Source organism: Geotrypetes seraphini, chromosome 1 (assembly GCF_902459505.1).
Source record: "Geotrypetes seraphini chromosome 1, aGeoSer1.1, whole genome shotgun sequence".
NCBI lineage: Eukaryota > Metazoa > Chordata > Amphibia > Gymnophiona > Dermophiidae > Geotrypetes > Geotrypetes seraphini.
Genome location: NC_047084.1, coordinates 352,030,197 through 352,049,681, shown reverse-complemented (window position 1 = coordinate 352,049,681; position 19,485 = coordinate 352,030,197). Strand labels below are relative to the sequence as shown.

The following is a 19,485-nucleotide window of genomic DNA, read 5'->3' as shown; positions in this document are numbered from 1 at the left end:
AGCCCCCTTCTACCATTCCGTAAGCATCTGAAGACCTGGCTCTTCTCCAGAACGTAACCCCGTCCCGCTCCTGGCACTCTCACACCAACCTCTCTTCTCTCATACTTATATAATTCCACTGGAGTTCCGTTCCTTCCCTAACCATGTAAACCGTGTCGAGCTCCATCTGCGGAGATGATGCGGTATATAAACCCAAGATTTAGATTAGATTAGATTAGATTAGACCTTTGGGAGCCAGATTAAAAATAACCTCATAGGAGTGTAAGGCTAGCTTCACCAATCAGCTTAATGTTAGAGACTCCCTTGAAGGTTCCTCAGGCACTGGGTTTTTTTGGGGGGGACTTTTACTTCTAGATAATAGAGATTGTAGATGAGTCTATTTTACACCATAGAATGGATGGGAGGGACAACAGAATGGGGGACCCATTTTTAATTCTTATACCCCAAAAGTGCTTTTAAATTTAATTTGAGCTGTAGGAGCCCTGTTGTACATAGGAAGCTAACAAATGAGATTATTAAGAGACATATAGCAGGCTAACATATTCTGATTCATTAATACTGTATTTCACATATTGGCATAATAGCCATTTGGGGTTTTTGGAAATAGCACACTTGATAATTAAGGTGCCTGGAAATGGCATTTAGATTATGCAGCATTTCCAATGTATTTATATATTTTTATACCGCACAATCCAAAGTTCTTGGCAGCTCACAAGAGAATGTACATCGTAAATCAAACAGAGACAAACATAATAATCTTCTTGAAGGTGTCTGATATTCAAATCTGGTTGAGTTCATCACTTTGGCTGTTCAGAGCAGTAGCATAGGGTTGGGGGGGTCTGGCCTGGCCACCATGTTGGGGGGGGCGCTGGCACCCCTCCTCTCTGTCCATGCCTCTTCCCACTCCTCCCCTCGCCATGTGAATGCCCCCCCCCCAACTTCCCTTCCCCTGTATCTCTAGTCGTTCACCGCCACGGGCAACAACTTCAACGTGCTCCTTGTGACTTCGTCATCTCTCCTACTGATGTCACTTCCAGGTGCTGCGCGCAGGAAGTGATGTCAGAGGGGCAGCCAACGGGGTCGCGAGGAGCATGTTTAAGTTCTTGTTGCTTGCGGTTGTGAAGGACTAGAGATTTCAAGGGAAGGAAAGTGGGGAGCGTGTCGGGGGGATCGGAGAAGGAGTGTGTGGGGGGAAGGGGCGCCACAGCCCCGAGTGCCTCTCGCCCTCCCTAGGCCGCTAGTTCAGAGTATGCCATGCTGCTGTTAATGATGCCACTCGTGGCGCAGGTGGGATGACTTTTGCAGCCCACTCCATGCTCCCATCCCCAGCCTTTCAAACTAGTGTCAAAATGTGTAGCGGTCTATAGGTCCAGCTAAGTAGTGTGGGCCAAGCACATGGTCGGGGCTACCACCAGCTCTAAATATTATTTGATTCTTAATTTCTTATTCTTATTTTTTTTTTCCAGGCCATTGATGGACTATTGTAAAGATTAAAAATTAATCTTCCCTGAATAAAAAAGTTTAAGACATTAAGGGGGGAGGGGGGTGGGTATTTTTAAATATATTTGAAATAAAATATCTTAATAAATGAATAAGGGAGGGGGTATATATGTATTTTTGTACTTGAATTTAGATTTAAAATGAATAAAGTTTAAAAAATAAATAAATTTCTTATTCTTCTACTTAGAGGATTATTTAGAACAACAGTTTGTGAACAAAGTTGTGCACTTTTTTTATCAGCAACACTGTGACTAGAAGCAGTAATAATATAACCGCAATATTACACAGCTGTAAAAAAAAAATTATGATATATAACAGGGGTAGGGAACTCCGGTCCTCGAAGCCGTATTCCAGTCGGGTTTTCAGGATTTCCCCAATGAATATGCATGAGATCTATTTCCATGCACTGCTTTCAATGCATATTCATTGGGGAAATCCTGAAAACCTGACTGAAATACGGCTCGAGGACCGGAGTTCCCTACCCCTGATATATAAGCACCTTTGGCTATTTCTTGCACCTGTGAAATCAGCGTATAATCTCTTGGCTGTTTTAAATTCAATAAGCTGTAATACCAGAAAGAGTGTGAAAATTGTTATGCGTTAGGGCAGACTGCTTGATATTTGAAGCTGTAGAAAACAGGGCAGCACCAGCTAATAGTACTAGTAGGGCTAGCCCTAGAGCAGGGGTAGGCAATTCCGGTCCTCAAGAGCCGGAGCCAGGTCAGGTTTTCAGGATATCCACAATAAATATGCATGAGACAGATTTGCATCTCAAGGAGGCAGTGCATGCAAATCCATCTCATACATATTCATTGTGGATATCCTGAAAACCTGACCTGGCTCTGGCTCTGGCTCTCGAGGACCGGAATTGCCTACCCCTGCCCTAGAGTAATAGTAATGAACACTTTATTGCATCCACCCCGTAGGTAAAAACAATGACAGAAAATTAATCATGATTTTGCTTTCTCCAGATCATAAAACTTCATCCCCTCTCATTTGGAAAATTTGGTGGCCTCCTGTTCCTCTCTTTATGCTCAAGTAATCATTTATATGTATACTAAACAAAACCGTAAACTGCCTTCCCCCCACACATACGTGTGCAAAGAAGCACGATTGGCCTCCATGATGGGTATCGATTTATTGAAAGATGATACTCATCTCGGAGGCTCATGGTAACTTTTCTGTATGCATTTTGCTTTTTGTACTCCTTTGTATGCTCTCCCACACATACACACATCTTTATTGCTTGGATTTTACCATCAAATGTTTGCTCTTGCTCTCCTTATTAAAGATTGATGACGTATAGGTTTTGAGTTTGGCTTAGTTTCACTGTGTCATACTGCATGCACGCAGTGATGGACGTGTGCAATCCCTTGGGAGTTCTGGAATATCTGCTGAGCAGGTCAAGTCACCCTCCTGACTGCTGCAGAGGAAATGCATGCTTCCAGCTGACAATAGGCACACATTGGGAAGGGGGTAGTCTAAAAAGTGGGGCCCCCCTTTTCTCTCTCCTGCTCAGATTCTGCTGGCCTAACCTTAAAGCAGGCTCAACTAACCACGGTACTGCCTTTCTCCCTTTTCATAGTGGAAAGCTCATCATAAAATGCATTGCATTAGTCCAATAAAAAAGGTATTAGCTTATTTCCTTGTTTTTTTGTTTTATTTCTTTATATTACCTTAGTGGAAAATGAAACCCACTGTGACTTTGTGAAACTCAGGGAGATGTTGATCAGGGTGAACATGGAGGATTTGAGGGAACAAACTCACGCCCGCCACTATGAGCTGTACAGGCGTTGTAAGCTGGAAGAAATGGGATTCAAAGACACTGACCCAGACAGCAAACCATTCAGGTACAAAATGCAAAAAGGAATTAATTTTCTTATTTAAGAATGCCCTGGCACTTTGGTTGTGTTTGCACATACAAGGGAAATATTCACTGGAGATGCCAGAGAGTGTAAAAAAAAAAAAAAAAAACCCAACCTTGAATGTTTAAAGAACTTGTACAGCTTTGTATTTTAAATTCTTGAATGCTCATTATTTCAGTGATCTTTTCCTCGTGAGCACAAATTTGGAGATACTGATTTGAAAAGAAAATAGCGATTTTGTTTATAACAGGTGAATTAACTGAGAAATTTTAAAAACTGAGCTAGCATGTGGCATCTTGCTGTGTAAAGGTGACAGAACCCTAAAAGCATAACACTTTTGCATTACCTCCTATTGCTCTGTGATTGATCCCATGTATAATATCAGCGGTGACAAATCCAAACTCCGTGCTGACCAGGTTCACTCAGGGGCAGTGTCTCTAGTTTTGCACTTAAGCCAGGCTATGTGGAATATGATCTTGATATCAAATAAGATTTGCCACTGCTGAGTCAGACCAATGGTCCATCGTGCCCAGCAGTCCGCTCACGCGGCAGCCCTTAGGTCAAAGACCAGTGCCCTATTAGAGTCTAGCCTTACCTGCATATGTTCTGTTCCAGTAGGAACTTATCCAACCGTTTCTTGAATCCCTGAGGGGTGCTTTCCCCTATAACATCCTCCAGAAGAGCGTTCCAGATTTCTACCACTTTCTGGGTGAAGAAGAACTTCCTTACGTTTGTACAGAATCTTTTCCCTTCTAACTTTAGCGAGTGTCCTCGTGTTCTCTTCACCTTGGAAAGGGTGAACAATCTCTCTTTCTCTACTGAGTCAATTCCCTTCAATAACTTGAATGTTTCGATCATGTCCCCTCTGTCTTCTCTTTTCAAGGGAGAAGAGGCCTAGTTTCTCTAGCCTGTTGTTGTACAGCAATTCCCCCAGTCCCTTAACCATTTTTGTTGCTCTTCTCTGGACCCTTTCGAGTAGTACTATGTCCTTTTTCATGTACAGCGACCAGTGTTGGATGTAGTATTCCAGGTGGGGGCATACCATGGCCCATTATAAAGGCATGATAACCTTTTCAGATCTGTTTGTGATCCCCTTCTTAATCATTCCTAGCATTCTGTTTGCTCTTTTCACCGCCGCCGCACATTGCGCAGACGGTTTCATTGACTTGTCTACAAGTACTCCCAAGTCTCTTTCCTGGGGGCTTTCTCCGAGTATAGCATCGGACATCCTGTATTCGTGCATATGATTTTGGTTACTGATTTGCATCACCTTGCACTTATCCACATTGAACCTCATTTGCCATTTCGCAGCCCATTCCTCAAGTGTATTTATGTCTCTTTGTAGGTCTTGGCAATCCTTGTGTGTCCTCACTACTCTGAATAATTTGTATCATCCACAAATTTAATCACCTCACTCATCATGCCAATTTCTAGGTCGTTTATAAATATGTTGAAGAGCACAGGCCCGAGCACCGAACCCTGTGGCACTCCACTCGTGATGCTTTTCCAGTCCGAGTATTGTCCATTCACCCCCAACTCTCTGTTTCCTATCAGCCAACCAGTTTTTAATCCACAAGTGTATATCACCCTTGATGCCATGACTCGCAATTTTTTGAAGTAGACGTTCATGTGGAACCTTGTCGAATGTCTTCTGAAAATCTAGATATATGATGTCAACTGGGTCACTCTTGTCTATCTGCCCATTTACTCCTTCAAAGAAGTGCAGTAAGTTTGTCAAGCAAGATCTTCCTTTGCTGAAGCCGGGCTAGCTGGTCCTCATCAGTTTGTGTCCGTCAAGGTGATCGATGATGCAATCCTTTATTAGCGCCTCTACCAACTTTCCCGGTACTGAAGTCAGATTCGCTGGTCTGTAGTTTCCCAGTTCTCCCTTTGAACCTTTCTTGAAGATCGGCGTAAAATTCGCCACTTTCCAGTCTTCCGGAATCTTTCCTGATTTGATCGACAGATTGGCTATTAGAGCTAGTACTGTTACATTGCAAATGCTTTGGTGAAAGAGAATTTCCTTCTGGAGTTCAAGATGCCCTGTTGGCAACTTATCAAGGTGTGCTTGAAAATTCCTTTTGATCAAGCCTATGGTACCCAATACGAGAGGAAATATTTTTGTATCTTTCAGCCACATTTTCATGGTCTCAGACTACATTGTTTGATGCTTGAAGATCATCATTTTCCACTTGATGCAGAGATCAAACACTTGATACTAACATCTCTATTGTCAATGCTGTTCTAGTGTGTTGTTTTTCCTTCAATGTCCAGTAGTTTTTAGATCAGAATTTTTAGTGCAAGTTGGAACAGTGGTGTAGCAAGGGTTAGAGGTGCCCAGGGCAGTGGCATCCGTCCCACACCCTCTTCTCTGCCTCACTCACCCTTCCCTTCCCCCATAGCTCTTTAACTTTCCCAGCACGAGCAGTATCAACAACTTGCTGTCGGCATCAGCTCTCCCTCTGATGTCACTTCCTAGGAACAGGACCCAGAAGTGACTTCAGAGGGAGAGCCAACGCTGGCATGAGCAGCAGGTTGAGTTGCTGCTTGCACCAGCGAAGAGGTAGAGGTATGGGGGTGGGGGGTTAGAGAAGTCGAGGAGGAAGGAGCAGAGGGTGGAGAGGAGGATGGGTTCCAGAGCCCCCACCAAGATGGCAGACCACCCACCCCACCACATACTACACCACAGAATTGGAACTACTAGTAAGGAAGGTATAGAAATTCTGCTGGATGTGTTCCCTGTTTGTAAGGAAGAACTTTTATGTTGTTACAAATCTCTCTAAGGGGCCTTTTTTACTAAGCCGTGCTCATAAATGGGCTTAGTGTGTCTCAACCACAGAACTATTTCTAGCGTGGTCATAAAAGAGGTGTTTTTCTATGTGTTAAATTTCTGGCCATGTGCTGGGGCATTAACCCACAGCTGGAGAGTCTGGCATAGTGGTTTAAGCTACAGTCTCAGCACCCGGCACTGCTCCTTGTGACCCTGGGCAAGTCACTTAATCCCCCTCATTGCCCCAGGTATATCAGATAGATTGTGAGCCCGCCGGGACAAAAGAGAGAAAATGCTTGAGAGCCTGAATAAATTCATGTCAAACCGTTCTGAGCTTCCCTGGGAGAATGGTAGAGAAAATGGAATAAAGAAAAACGTGGGCGATCGAGGGTGGGGGGGAACCATGCAATAAACCGTTTTGTGCATCGGGTCGGTAAATGTGATCGTCTGGTTTATCGACGATCGCTGACTTTAGTGCATCTAGTACAAGATGGTTTGGATAGGCTGGAGTGAGATTTGACACCAACTCCAGTAGTTGGAAGTGGAACCTAAAGACAGTACCAGGCGTACTTCTGTGGTTTATGTCCCAGAAATATCAAAGGGAAAAAAACCCCAAATTAATAATGAGTTTAAAATGTGTCTAACTATTGGATGGACTGTTCAGGTCTTTATCTGCTGTCATTTACTATGTTACTATGATGAATGTATTGTATTATATATTGAAACCTTTAATTTAAAAAAAAACCAAAAACATTATTATCCCCAATTGCTGCAATATGAAACAGTAGCAGAATCACTGCTTTCTCATTTTAATGAAACAATTAAGTTAAACATGTCCTAAAGTTCCTTGACAATATGCCATCATATTTTTTTTCTTATGATGCTACATAGGAAACGAGGAAAACTCATTTTATTACTGAATGCTAAGTAGCACCAATTAAACCTGAGCTTGTGCAGGAATTAAGCGCTGCACAGTATTCAAATTGCTTAAATCACTTTATCCCTCAAATATCAAAACTGGAAAGTGGCATTGTTAAGGTCGGTGGCAGGGTGTGGAAAGAGAGTGTTTCACAGTGGTAAATGCTACAGCCTCGGTGCCCTAAGGTTGTGGGTTCAAACCCACACTGCTGCTTGTGGCTCTGGACAAGACACTTTAATCCTCCCCATTGCCCTAGCTATATTAGACAGATTGTGAGCCCACCAGGACAGATGTGGAAAAATGCTCGCGTACCCCTGAATAAATTCATGAAAACTGTTCAGAGCTTCCCTGGGAGAATGGTGTAGAAAATTGAATAAATAAAGAAAACGTGTTGCTAAATCATTTTGCTTCCAAGTTCCTGGTTTGACATCGGAGCTGAACCACCCCCATCGCCTTGCAAAGCATCTGAGGCATTTCCATTGCTTCCTGTGCAGCTGAGGCCATCTCTAATAATGTGAGGGGGTGGAAAGGAAATGAGAGAACTGCTGGTCATCTGTGTGCAATATATGAATGTTTTAGGGCATGGGTTTTCAAATTGACCTTGCCCTGCCATGCCCTCCCCCTCCTCACCTGTCCTCTAAATTTGATCTTTGTTCCTAAAAACTGGAAGGTGAGTGCTGGTGAGTGTTATCAGAGCATCTGAGGATTTGGTGGGGGAGGAAAACATCAAACTGTCTGCCACGATCTTACCCTTGTTTATATTTGTCTGTTGAGAACACTTGAGTGTCCTGTGTATCTGCAAACCAGACTAGGAATTGGCAAAAAAAAAAAATTTACTATAGCCAAGTATAGTTCTGAAGCACCTGAAGGAACACCGCTTCAAATGGGCTGACTATTTTTACAAGGAGAATGAGATTTGAATTTAGCTCACGTCTCTCTCAGGAACTTAAGGTAAGTTACATTCAGGTACAGTAGTCGGGAGGGGGGGGGGCAAACAGGGCAGCAGCTCTGGGCCCTGTGACTTTAGGGGCCCCCTGAAGACTAGTATGTTTCTTCATTGTGTCTACCCTCATCTGGCATCCCCCTGGCCTTCCTGGTCTAACTTTAAAAAGTAGTTATGGTCTGTAGAGAATCGCTGGTGTTTCAGTGATTCTAACAGGCTACCCACGGCCTCCACTGCACTTTCCCTCTGCTGCGGTACCGCCCCCACCTCTGATGTAATGCCCTGTTTCGGACTGGGATGTACCACGGTAGAGGGAAAGTGCAGTGGAGGCCACGGGTAGCCTGTTAGAATGGCTGCATCGCCGGTGATCCTCTGCAGACCACAATTGCTTTTTTTAAAATTAGACCAGGAGGGCCAGGGGGATGCCAGATGAGGGTGGAGATAAGAAACGTGGTGGCACACAGGGTCCTCTGGAGTAGTTCTTGAAGTTCATGGGGGGAAGAGAGGAGGTTCAAAGAGAGGGAGATATGCCAGAGCAGCCAGTCTAAGGGTTGGGGAGAAGTGAAGGGGGAAGAAATAATGGGCCTGAAAACAGAGGAGAGGGAGAGAGATAGTGAACAATGGGATGGAGGAAGGGAAAAGAAAAGGAGCAAAGTTTGATCAAAGGGGTGGTGTGGAGGGAGGGGGGATAGAGATACTGGATAAGAGGGCAGTTGGGAAGAGAAAGGGAGAGATGGTGGACTCTGGGGAGACGGGGAATGAGGGAAAGATATGCTAGATGAAAGGGTAGTTGAGAAAAGGAGGATCTGGGGATGTTGGGGAAGGAAGGAGAGATGCTGGATGAGAGGGCATTCTGGGAAAAAGAGAAAAGTATGGCGCTGGGGTAGAGAGGGAGGGGAAAATGTTAATTCTGGGGGAAGAAGGGAGGGATAGATTCTGAACAATGGGATGGAGGGTAGATACAGATGCTACATCAAGGGGGAGAGGGAACAAGAATAGAAAAGAGAGGGACTAAAGATCTTGGGGCCACACAAACTTTGTCCCCCATCTCTGCTCCATCCCTGTGAACTCTGATTTCATCTGCTCAAGCTTCGAATAGTTATGATTTTGGATTGGAATCTTAACACCATATTGCAAGGTCTCTGTGGACCTCCGTATGAGCCCTTACAGGAAGCTTTCCTTCAGGATTTTATGGTGAAGATGATGTCCTTGGTGGTGATTATATCAGCAAGACAAGTCTCTGAGTTGCAGGCTCTTTACTGCAGGGAGCCATTCCTTAAAATTACAGAAGCAGGGTTCTCCTTATGCATGGTCCATCCTTCTTACCAAAAATTGTCTCGGCTTTCCACGTTAATCAAGAAATCTGCTTGCCCACTTTCCACCATACAGAGTCAAAGAAAAGGTCAGGGTATTGCATTTACTGAATGCCAAGTGGACTCTCCTTCTGTACCTCAAAGTTACCAATGAGTTTCACATATAGAATCGCCTTTTTATTCTGACCAGTCAAGCCAAGAAAAAGAAGCTGGCGTCTAAAACTTAGATTTCCAGATGGATTAAGGTGGCTATTTCCTCCATGTATGTGGGTGCGGTAAGCAGCCACCGATTGCATTGAAAGTTCACTTCAGCAGAGGAGTTGCTACCTCATGGGTGGAGATTAGGGCTGTCTTGCCTGAAGAGATCTATAAAGCAGCTATATGGTATAAACTCCATAGCTTTACTAGGTTCTATAGGATGGACAAAACAGCCAGGAAAGACACCACTTTGGGGTCCTTCATTCTGAAGGCAGGCTCAGCAGGCCCACCCTAGACTCTGGGGACTGTTTTTTGTATGTCCCTATGGTTCAGGATCACTAAACACATTGCACTAGAAAGGTTAGGTTCTTACCTCGATAATCTTCTTTCTTGTGGTCCTGAAGCTCTGCCTTGTACATGGGCTTTGCCTGTCTTCTGCCTCAGAATCAGACTGGAGCTGAACAGATCTGTCTTTTCAGGTGAGCTGAGAGAATAAGAAAAATAAAAAAGGAACACACTCAAGTCTCTGCTGGATAGTGGGACATGTGAGTAGCTATGAGCTCTATATATCTTGTGCCGGTTGCACACGTTTTTCTTTCTGTTTTATAGTAGCCAACAACAACATTTTGCTTCCGCCAACATTTTGCTGTCCTTGTACAATCAATCATTCTTTTCAGACTGGACTAGTCTAACCAATAAAAATCTTCAAAGACTTCAGCGGATCCAGAACACTGTGGCTAGGTTGATCTTCGCAAAAAGCAAATTTGACCATGTTTCCCTGCTTCTATCAAAACTTCACTGGTTTCTGGTGATTTCTAGGATTCACTTTAAATGTATCTGCCTAATATTCAAGATCCTACATGGCATTCTTCCTCCCCTAATTCCCACTATCCTGGAATTCTTCAAGACCTGATGCCCACAAACTCAAACTATCTTTCCTCTCGTTTAAAGGTGTCATGTATGCAGGTAAGTTAGGGAAATCCCTTTTCTTCAAATTCACTGAGATTTGGAATAACCTCCCTGCCCCGCTGCTGAACCTAGGCTCATTCCAATTATTCCGAAAGCATCTGAAAATCTGGCTTTTCTCCAAAACATAAAGCTGTCTATTTAAAATGTAACCTCTAATTTCTTATTATGTCCTTCCCTCATTTATTGAATTTACCTGTAAACCATGCCGAGCTCTATCTTTATGGAGATGATGCGGTATACAAACTTAAGTTTTAGTTTAGTTTAGCTGCTTGAATGTTATAATGTTTATTGGTAATGTTTGTTACATAGCAGAACAGAATTGTACTGTCGGGGATTCTTCCCCATTTTCTTCCTCCTGGTTAAGTATTTCATTACAGTGCTACTTGATTGCTTTTGAACGAACTGAGGGGACAGGAGCAGCCCCTTGGGAAAGGAGATGGAGCTGAAAAGATGATGATTGCTTTCTGCAAACAATTTGCAGGTTCAGATGCAAAACCCTACAATTCAGGACCACTAGACATATCTACAAGAAAGAAAGATTAGGTTTTTACCTCAATAATATTATATCTCCCTATATCCAGCTTCTCCCCTCTCTTACTCCCTTACACCAATGAATCTCTTGTCCTCTCCTTTTCCTCCCTCCGCTATGTTTAATATTTCACTCCTTCTTTGTTCAGCATCTGTCTTTCCCTCCCCTTCTCTCTCCTTCCTGCAAGTACAGCACCTCTCTACCTTCTCTACAGCCCCCCCCTCCAGTGGATTCAGCACCTCTATACCTTCCCTCCAGTACCTCTTCCATGGGTCCAATACCTCTCTACCTTCCCTCCAATCCCCCTCCCATGGGTCCAACATCTCTATCCCTTTCCTCCAGCTCCAGGTGCAGGTCTGGCATCTCTCCCTTTCTACCAATACCAGCCCTCCCTCTAGCATTTCTCTCCTTTCCCCCCAGAACCCAGACCAGATCCAGCACCTCTCTCTCCCTTCCCTTCAGCTCCAGTTCTGGAGCCAAACAGCCAGCAACCCCCCCCCTTTCACAGGTTCTAGCAGCCCCCCCCCCCCATGGAGGTCCAACAGCCCACTTTCATTGGTCCAGCAGCCCCAGCAAATCCTCCCCTTATGGCTTAAAAAAAAGCAAAAAAATAAAACCTACTACTCCCTACATGCAGGTCGGCCCCTCTATGCCTCCCTCCCAGAAGTTACATCGGAAGGAGGAACTCAACCAAAGGAAGGCCCCAGAGCAGGCCTGTGATGCTTTTTCTTCTGTTGCTGAAGCTCCTGAAAGGTACTGAAGAGCATGGGGCAGGTGGGGAGGGAGGCATAGAGGGGCCGATCCGCAGCAATCGCATTTTTTTACCATGGGAGCAAGACTTTTTACCATTCCTGTAGGTCAGTAAAAAGCTTTGTTCCTGCACCCACAGAAAACTTGCTGGTTCTTCCCCCATTCACACAGATTTACCGCGGTTCCCCATGTCATTCTCTAATACACATGTACTCATGAAAAGAGACAGAGCCCTTACTAAGCTGCCATGATAACAGAGGTTAATAAAGCCAAAATGTCAACCATGTATATTAATACTTTTATGGGGAGGATATAGGAAATTAATGAAGCTATTCAACTTTGGTAATACGAGGGTGCTGCTAGAGGTCATTGCAGCCATTTTGAGGCAGGAGCAAGTGAGCATCCCAACCAACAGATAGGCCTGGGGAGGCCTAAAGAAGATTGGGGGGGGAGGAAAGATGTTCCAGGAAGGAAGTATAGTCTTGTGGAGGGAGGTATAAGGAGGGGAGCAGATTCTGTTGTTGGGGGGGATCAGGAGGGAGTTCTGTTCTGGGGGGAGGGGCACACATGGTCTAACATTGGCTGCAACCCAGAAACTATGTGGGTGTCACCAAATGTTCAGTGCCAGCAGCCACATAGCTAAGTGGGCCGAGTAGGACAGCCATTTCTGCAGTCCTATGTACCCAGCCAGCTATTCTTACACCATCACTGAATATTGCTGGCACCTGCATAACTCTGCCCCTGCCCCAATAAAGCCTCTCTCTTGCACTTTCAAAATGGCTAGATAGTAGGTTTACCATATGGCTCCAGAAAAAGAGTACGGGTTGAGACATTCAGGTTTTACTTCTATTGCTTTCAATTGAAGTAAAAACCAGATATCTCAATTCATCCTTTTGTTTTCTGGAGCCATATGGTAACCCTCCTAGATAGTTCTGATTGGTATTTTCTCGCACATTAAGCCCTCTTTAGGACTTAACATCTTTCAGTGGCCCTTTTTGTTAAAAAAATATTTTAAAAAGCTTATGCTCTATTATAATAAAGTTCTTAGCCTTATCAAATGAGGGAAGTCTCCTAATGTGCCTTAGTTTCCTGAGAGATAAGGACTATCTGAATGGTGTTCAAGTAGAGGCTGGTGTCCTGCTTAACTGATGACTATATGGGTAAATTTAGGGAAGATGAAACGTTGCTCTAAATTTATTTAGATAGTGGCAATAGTCAAGTCTGCTATTTGGGGAACTCTCTAGATCAGTCAGGTCCACTGTGAATTCAAGTGAGCTGAAGGAGAGCTGCAAAATATCTTCTCATGTGGGGCTATGATAATGCTTACTATATCCATTCCTTCAAGACCATTTTTAAACTTTTAATTGAGGGGGGGCGATAGGTATCTTCATGCACTCTCCTCTGCAATTGAGAAAAGCCTTGTCCTTCAAGCATGTAGCTGTTCCCCCCTCCCTGCCCTCCCCCCAACAATCTACTTCTTACGTTCTGTCATGAGTTTGGGAAGAAAGACAGTGATGAAAAAACTGAATGATGATGAGAGTTACCCCAGAGATCTTCAGGGGTTACCATTGGTCCCTGGGCCTTGCATTGACGAACACATTTTTAGATAGCTGCAACAATGACCATTCTGCTTGCTATCTGGACAGTGGCAGTGGTTCATAGTTTAAAGCGCGTGAGGACAAAGGCGCGCGGACAACTGAGCGCAGGACTTCATCGCGCTGAAGAAAAAACGTATTTTAAAGGGCTCCGACGGGGGGTGTTGGTGGGGAACCCCCACACTTTACTTAATAGAGATCGCGCTGGTGTTGTGGGGGGTTTGGGGGGTTGTAACCCCCCTCATTATACAGCATGAGGCAGCGCAATCCCTATTAAGTAGAGTGGGGGGGTTCACCCCCCCACACCCCCCATCAGAGCCCTGTCGGCGCGCCTTTGTCCTCGCGCGCTTTTGACCCTGCACCGTGGCAGTAGATATAGGTGACATACAAGCCACTGCTGGCAGTTTAAAAATATATCAGGATCAGGTTGATGGCTGTAATTTGCTGTGTTTGAAGACCCTCTGTTGACTAAAAACGTATTACAGTATATCTGCTAGTCTAAAAAAGTGAAAAGAAACTCGCATATAGAGTCATTTGGGCTAATTTAATCTGCTGCTCATTTGACTAGCTTTTTACTCTCATCTGCTGGTCACGGTGCAACCCAGTTAGAATGTGGCTACTCTTTTTGAGAACTAAATGGCTTCCGATTTGTTGGTCATGGCTTGCTCTTTTGTATTCACTTTTGATAGCCTCCAAGAGACATATGAAGCGAAGAGGAATGAATTCCTGGGTGAGCTGCAAAAGAAGGAGGAAGAGATGAGGCAGATGTTTGTGATGAGGGTGAAGGAAAAAGAAGCAGAGCTGAAAGAAGCAGAGAAGGATGTAAGATATTTCCCAAGCAAATCGAATTGTATTCACAAAGTTTTAATTCTAGTAAAAGCTTAAGATTGCATCTATAAAGCTTGAACTAACTTCCTTACTAATGTTAAGATGCTCATGCTCACGAAAACTTAGGAATTTTTTAGTTGGAGAAAATATGTTTAAAACAATTGAGGAAAGCATAGTCATGTGCAAAAATTAGGACACCCCATGAAATGTTCACATATCGATGTCAGATCTTTATTTTATTTATCACTGGAAAAGAAAGTGATGTAATTGCAGGTAAACCACAAAAATTTTCCTTGATTTATTCGTAAAACAAAAGATATCCACAAAAATGTGTATTCTAACTGAGGAATAAATTAGGGCAACCTAATAGCTAGAGTTACCTCCTTTGGCTGAAATAACTGCAGTGAGACACTTCTGGTAACCATCTACCCGTCTCTGACATCGGTCTGAGAAAAGTTTGGTCCACTTCTCAATGCAGAATTCTTTCCGCTGTGAGATGTTTGAGGGGTTTCTTGCATGTACAGCCCATTTCAAATCACCCCACAGCATCTCAATGGGATTAAGATCAGGCCTTTGACTCGGCCACTCCAGGACTCTCCATTTCTTAGTTTTCAGCCAGTCCTTGGTGGATTTACTGGTATGTTTTGGGTCATTGTCATGTTGCAGGGTCCAGCTCCACTTCAGTTTTAATTTTCTTACAGATGTCTCACATGTTCCTCAACCACCCTTTGATACACAGTAGAATTCATGGTGGAACTTTTCCACATGATTGTATACTGTAGAACATGGTTCATGGAATTCTACCCATCTGCTTTGTTGTAGTCTGTGTGGGTTCTGTATTTGTTGTTTTGTGGGAGGGTACTGGGGATGATGGAGAAGTTTGTGGGAGAATAGTTGTAGGGGGAGGGGCAATTTGCTGGGTGCTGGTGGTGCTATTGGGGGGGGGGGTCGTTTTTAGGAGTAGAACCAGTTTGAATGATGGTAGAACAGTTACAGCAGTGGGGCAGGTTCAAGGGAGTAAATGTTGTGGTTGAGGGAGTTCAGGGTTTCAGATAAGATAGTTTAAAGGGTGGTGGGATAGTTGTAGGTAGATTTTTTTTTTTTTTTGAATTGTGCAGTTTTACAGGATGGTAAGTCAGTTGGAGATAGTATTTAGAGGGTGGGGCAGTGGGAGAGAGTGGGCATCTCTCTTGCTGCAGGGGGTGTGGATGGCGGCAGACGTTTCTTGGCAGCGGGAGAGAATTGGCATCTCTCCCGCTGCTGGAGGGGGGGGGGGGGGGGTTTGGTTGGCAGAGGGAAAGATTGAACTTCACTCCCGCTGTTGTTGTGTTTTTGGGTTGGTTGGGGGTTTTTTTTACGTGTTTTTTCTGCGCATGTGCCCATCACTATCACCAGCGATAGGCACATGCAAATTTAGTGAATCTTCGCTGCTGTCCACTGACCTCATTTGCAAGCGTCATTTTTTGAGAATGTCTCACTTTTTTTCAATTCACTATCAAAACGGCTGCATTAGCAGACCGTCACTTTGTAACACGGTTTTTTGAGAATCCTGGCCTTGGTGAGCTGCAAGTGTTAATACATGATGGTCTTTAGTTTCTTTCTGCATCTATTGAAACACAATATTACAAAAGAGAAGAATGACCAGTGTATTTACTGAACAGATTATCGTAAATCAGCAACAGGCATATTATGGCAATCTCCAGGTTTGTGCCTGACAAGGTATTTCTGATGAGAATGAGACTGTTCAATTACTCTAACACATGTTTCTTCACTAAGAAAATAGAAACAATTCTGTATTTTAAAATACAAACAGTTGGTCTCTGTAAATCCATGTTATATCCACAAAAAATGTTGCAGGTTATTTTATCTGGAAGTTGAGGATGTGATGAAAGCAAGGCTCATTCTAGCTAGAAAGATGATTATACTTAAATCATTTTAAATAGCTTTGTTTTTAATTATCCTTCAGTAGATGCAGCTGTTGCGACTTCAGGCAAAGATGATTGCATACTACCATTCATGTTGAGGCATTGCTCAGTTTAGCAGGTTGTATGAACTTCAAAATGGGCACACTTTGATAGGATCTGTGAAGCGATGGATCGTGACCTATGGTTGTCTTGAGTATAAATGTCTATGTAGGAAATGGGGAATATTTTTTGCTTTTCTGACTTTTGTGTCCTTTACAGTAAGCATTTGTCTTGTAAAATAGATGCAACATGAGTGCATTTTGCCATTTATCTTAAATTGTATCAGTCCTTCACTAGGCAGCAAGATATGTAGCTGAGTCAGCTTATGACATCTTATCAGCAAAAGTTATTGCTTTTCATGCAGCAGCCAAGAGAAATAGTGGCTCAGACAAAGGTCTGCATATTTTTCATCAAGAGCTCATTTATTTCGTATTCTGTTTGCTAAGAAAAAAACCTCTAAAGGTCGTGGTGAAAGGAAATAAAGTATTTTTTTTAATATTCCTTTCTTAAGGCAAATGTAAACAACTCTGTCTGTAAAATCTCCACAGAGATGACATTCTTGAAAGACCAGAGAGAAGATTTTGACCAGTTCACCACTGGTGACTTATTAAATGTCAAAAATGGTTTCTCATAACCAAAGAATTCAAAGCAGCAGATGTCTGCTAAAATTTCATGACCTCTGGATAGATTCCATCTGAGATGCCCAAGTAATAGATATAATCACAAATAGTTCTCTTGCAGAATTTCAAATATAACACCCATTTTTCTTACAATCCTGAACTTCAAAGGACAACTACATGCATTCCTTTATCTTTAAAAAAATAGCAACATTAGTATATGACTAGATTACTCATGGAGCTGAGGATTGTATTACAAATCTTGTTTGTACCTTTTCCTTGAATAAAAACTAATGTTAAAAAAAAAAAAAAATTTTCGGCCAAATCACACTGCAATTACTCCTTTGGCACTGAAGTTGTTTATATCTCCTTTCGGGTTCCTTGAAAAAGACCCTCGAAACATGGTCTATGTCGGGACCTGCAAAAACATCTTTGAGTTAAGTGGGAACAGTTTTTCCTTTTGTTGCCATTGAGAAACACATTTATTGTTTGAATAGCATATTGAATTTATTAATTTCTCATTAAAGCCATACACAGTGATGGGACAGTGGGTTCGGCTATAGGAGCCACGGCTCTTGGTCGGATTACACAATTCTAAGTGTATGTGAAAACTTTATTTACTTATTTCAAATTCAAGTTTCAATTTATTGTTTCGCCATATATTGAGAAGTCTTTATTGAGCAGTATCTTAGTCAATTACTTTGACCTCTCAATTTTGTACATTTTGAGAGTACTAACCTTCCTATTACTTAATTGGAAAAAAAAAAAATTGGCCATTTTATTGCTGTGGTAAAAATGGCCTTAAGCACTTGTGAAAAATCCACGCAAGGGCATGCTAAGGCCAGTTTTTGCTCCAGTTTAGTAAAAAGACCCCTTAATCACTTCACTCATAGTTCTCATTTCCAGTTAATTTATAAATATCTTACCAGTCCCAATACATATCCCTGGAGTACTCTGCTATTCAGCTCCCTCCACTGAGAGAATTGGCCATTTAACTCTAGTTTTCTGTCTTTTAACCATTTCCTATTCTACAGCAGAATATTCTCCTATCTTGTGGGTTTTTTTTTTTGTGGTGGGGTTTTTTGTTTTGTTTTTTTTTTTAAATCTTGTCGGGAATCTCTCATTAGGGACTTTGTCGAAAGCTTTCTGTTTAAAAACTTTATTGATTTTCCATTACTAACAAAAAGTGCAATACAATATTCATATCGGTAACAATAACAAATAAGCACTTAAATTCAAACAGTAACAATGCAATAGTATAACCCCCCCAACCAACATTACATCAATGAATCTCACTAAAGATATATCCCTCCCCTCATCAGTGACACGGCAGAGGGAATCACTAGCAGAAGGCCGCAAACTGCAAAACAGCCTGTTTAGAGTGCTGGAGGGAAGTTTGTCGGTTTTCTCGCATTGGGAGGGCCCTGGACGATGACGCTGGGGGGGGCGGGGCGATGACTCTGCTGCGATCTGGCCCTGATGGCAGCCGTTCTCAAACTGCCAGCAGCTGCCCCGAAGCTTTCCTTCTGCAGCGATCTGCCCTGTCAGAAACAGGAAGTTGCAGCAGAGAGAAAACTTCAGGGCAGCCGCCAGCAGCTTGTGAGAACAGCTGCAGTGTTGGGCCCTTCTGTAAAGGAAAATTTAGGCTACTGGCAGAGCCGCACTCAAGTAGCTACAGAGCCGCGGTTTGCCGACCACTGCTCTAGGGCAGGGATCTTCAAAGTCCCTCCTTGAGGGCCGCAATCCAGTCGGGTTTTCAGGATTTCCCTAATGAATAAGCATTGAAAGCAGTGCATGCACATAGATCTCATGCATATTCATTGGGGAAATCCTGAAACCCGATTGGATTGCGGCCCTCAAGGAGGGACTTAGAAGACCCCTGCTCTAGGGTATACATATTCAGAGCTTTCAGTTGATAGTATCCTTTAAGGTGCATGGGTTGCTAGACTATCAGATGCCCACATTGCCAGGCACATGTAGGCATGCTAATTTATGCTTCCCAATAGTCTTTTTTAAAAAAAATTATTTATTTATTTGAACATGACAGTATACGATACATACAATATTCTAAAGCAATTTTGAGTCCACAGGCAGCTAAAATAGACTCTGACATCTCAAAATTACTGACCAAAACAACAGACATAAAAGAATTCCGCAAAGAAATAAAAACATTACTGTTCAAAAAATATCTCCCATCACTCTAATCACCACCCAATGAGCTCCCAATCAACGACTTCAGAAATACCCACCTATATCATCTTTTTATCTGCGATCTAGAATGTACTGTAATTTCTTCTACACTACACCCGATTTAACCGATCGAGTTGACATGTATTACCTCTGTAAAATGCATTATCTTCTACTATATGTAATATCTTCTGTAATAAGTATTATCTTCTGTGAAATTGTAGTATCATAACTCATTACTGTTCCTGTAACTTACTCTTATCCTGAAATGTAACTCTACTGGAATGTCCCAGATATTTTCTATATTGTAATCCGCCTAGAACCGCAAGGCACAGGCGGAATAGAAATCCCTAATGTAATGTAATGTAATCAAGGAGAGAGAGGAACATCTTCAAACTTCATACATACTATCCAAATGGAAAAAACAAAAAGAAAATAATTTTCCTGTATAACATTATTAAGTTTACATTAAACCACCATCTCTTTATATAACAGGAATCTTTCTAATTGATCTGGTTCCAAAAAAACGTACGATATA

At 42.8% G+C, this 19,485-nt stretch overlaps 1 protein-coding gene across 12 annotated transcripts in view; it reads left to right on the top strand.

Annotated features, from left to right (window-relative positions):
- SEPTIN11 (septin 11) overlaps window positions 1-19,485 on the top strand; it is a 211,221-nt gene that overhangs the window by 149,062 nt on the left and 42,674 nt on the right. For all 12 annotated transcript variants that reach the window (XR_004536452.1, XR_004536451.1, XR_004536449.1 and 9 more), the window contains exons 7-8: window positions 3,182-3,350; window positions 14,041-14,173. Coding sequence is in view for 9 of the 12 variants with exons in the window: in XM_033914310.1 (XP_033770201.1) it covers window positions 3,182-3,350; window positions 14,041-14,173 (302 nt within the window). In the remaining 3 variants the exon portion in view is untranslated. The remainder of the gene's footprint in view (window positions 1-3,181; window positions 3,351-14,040; window positions 14,174-19,485) is intronic.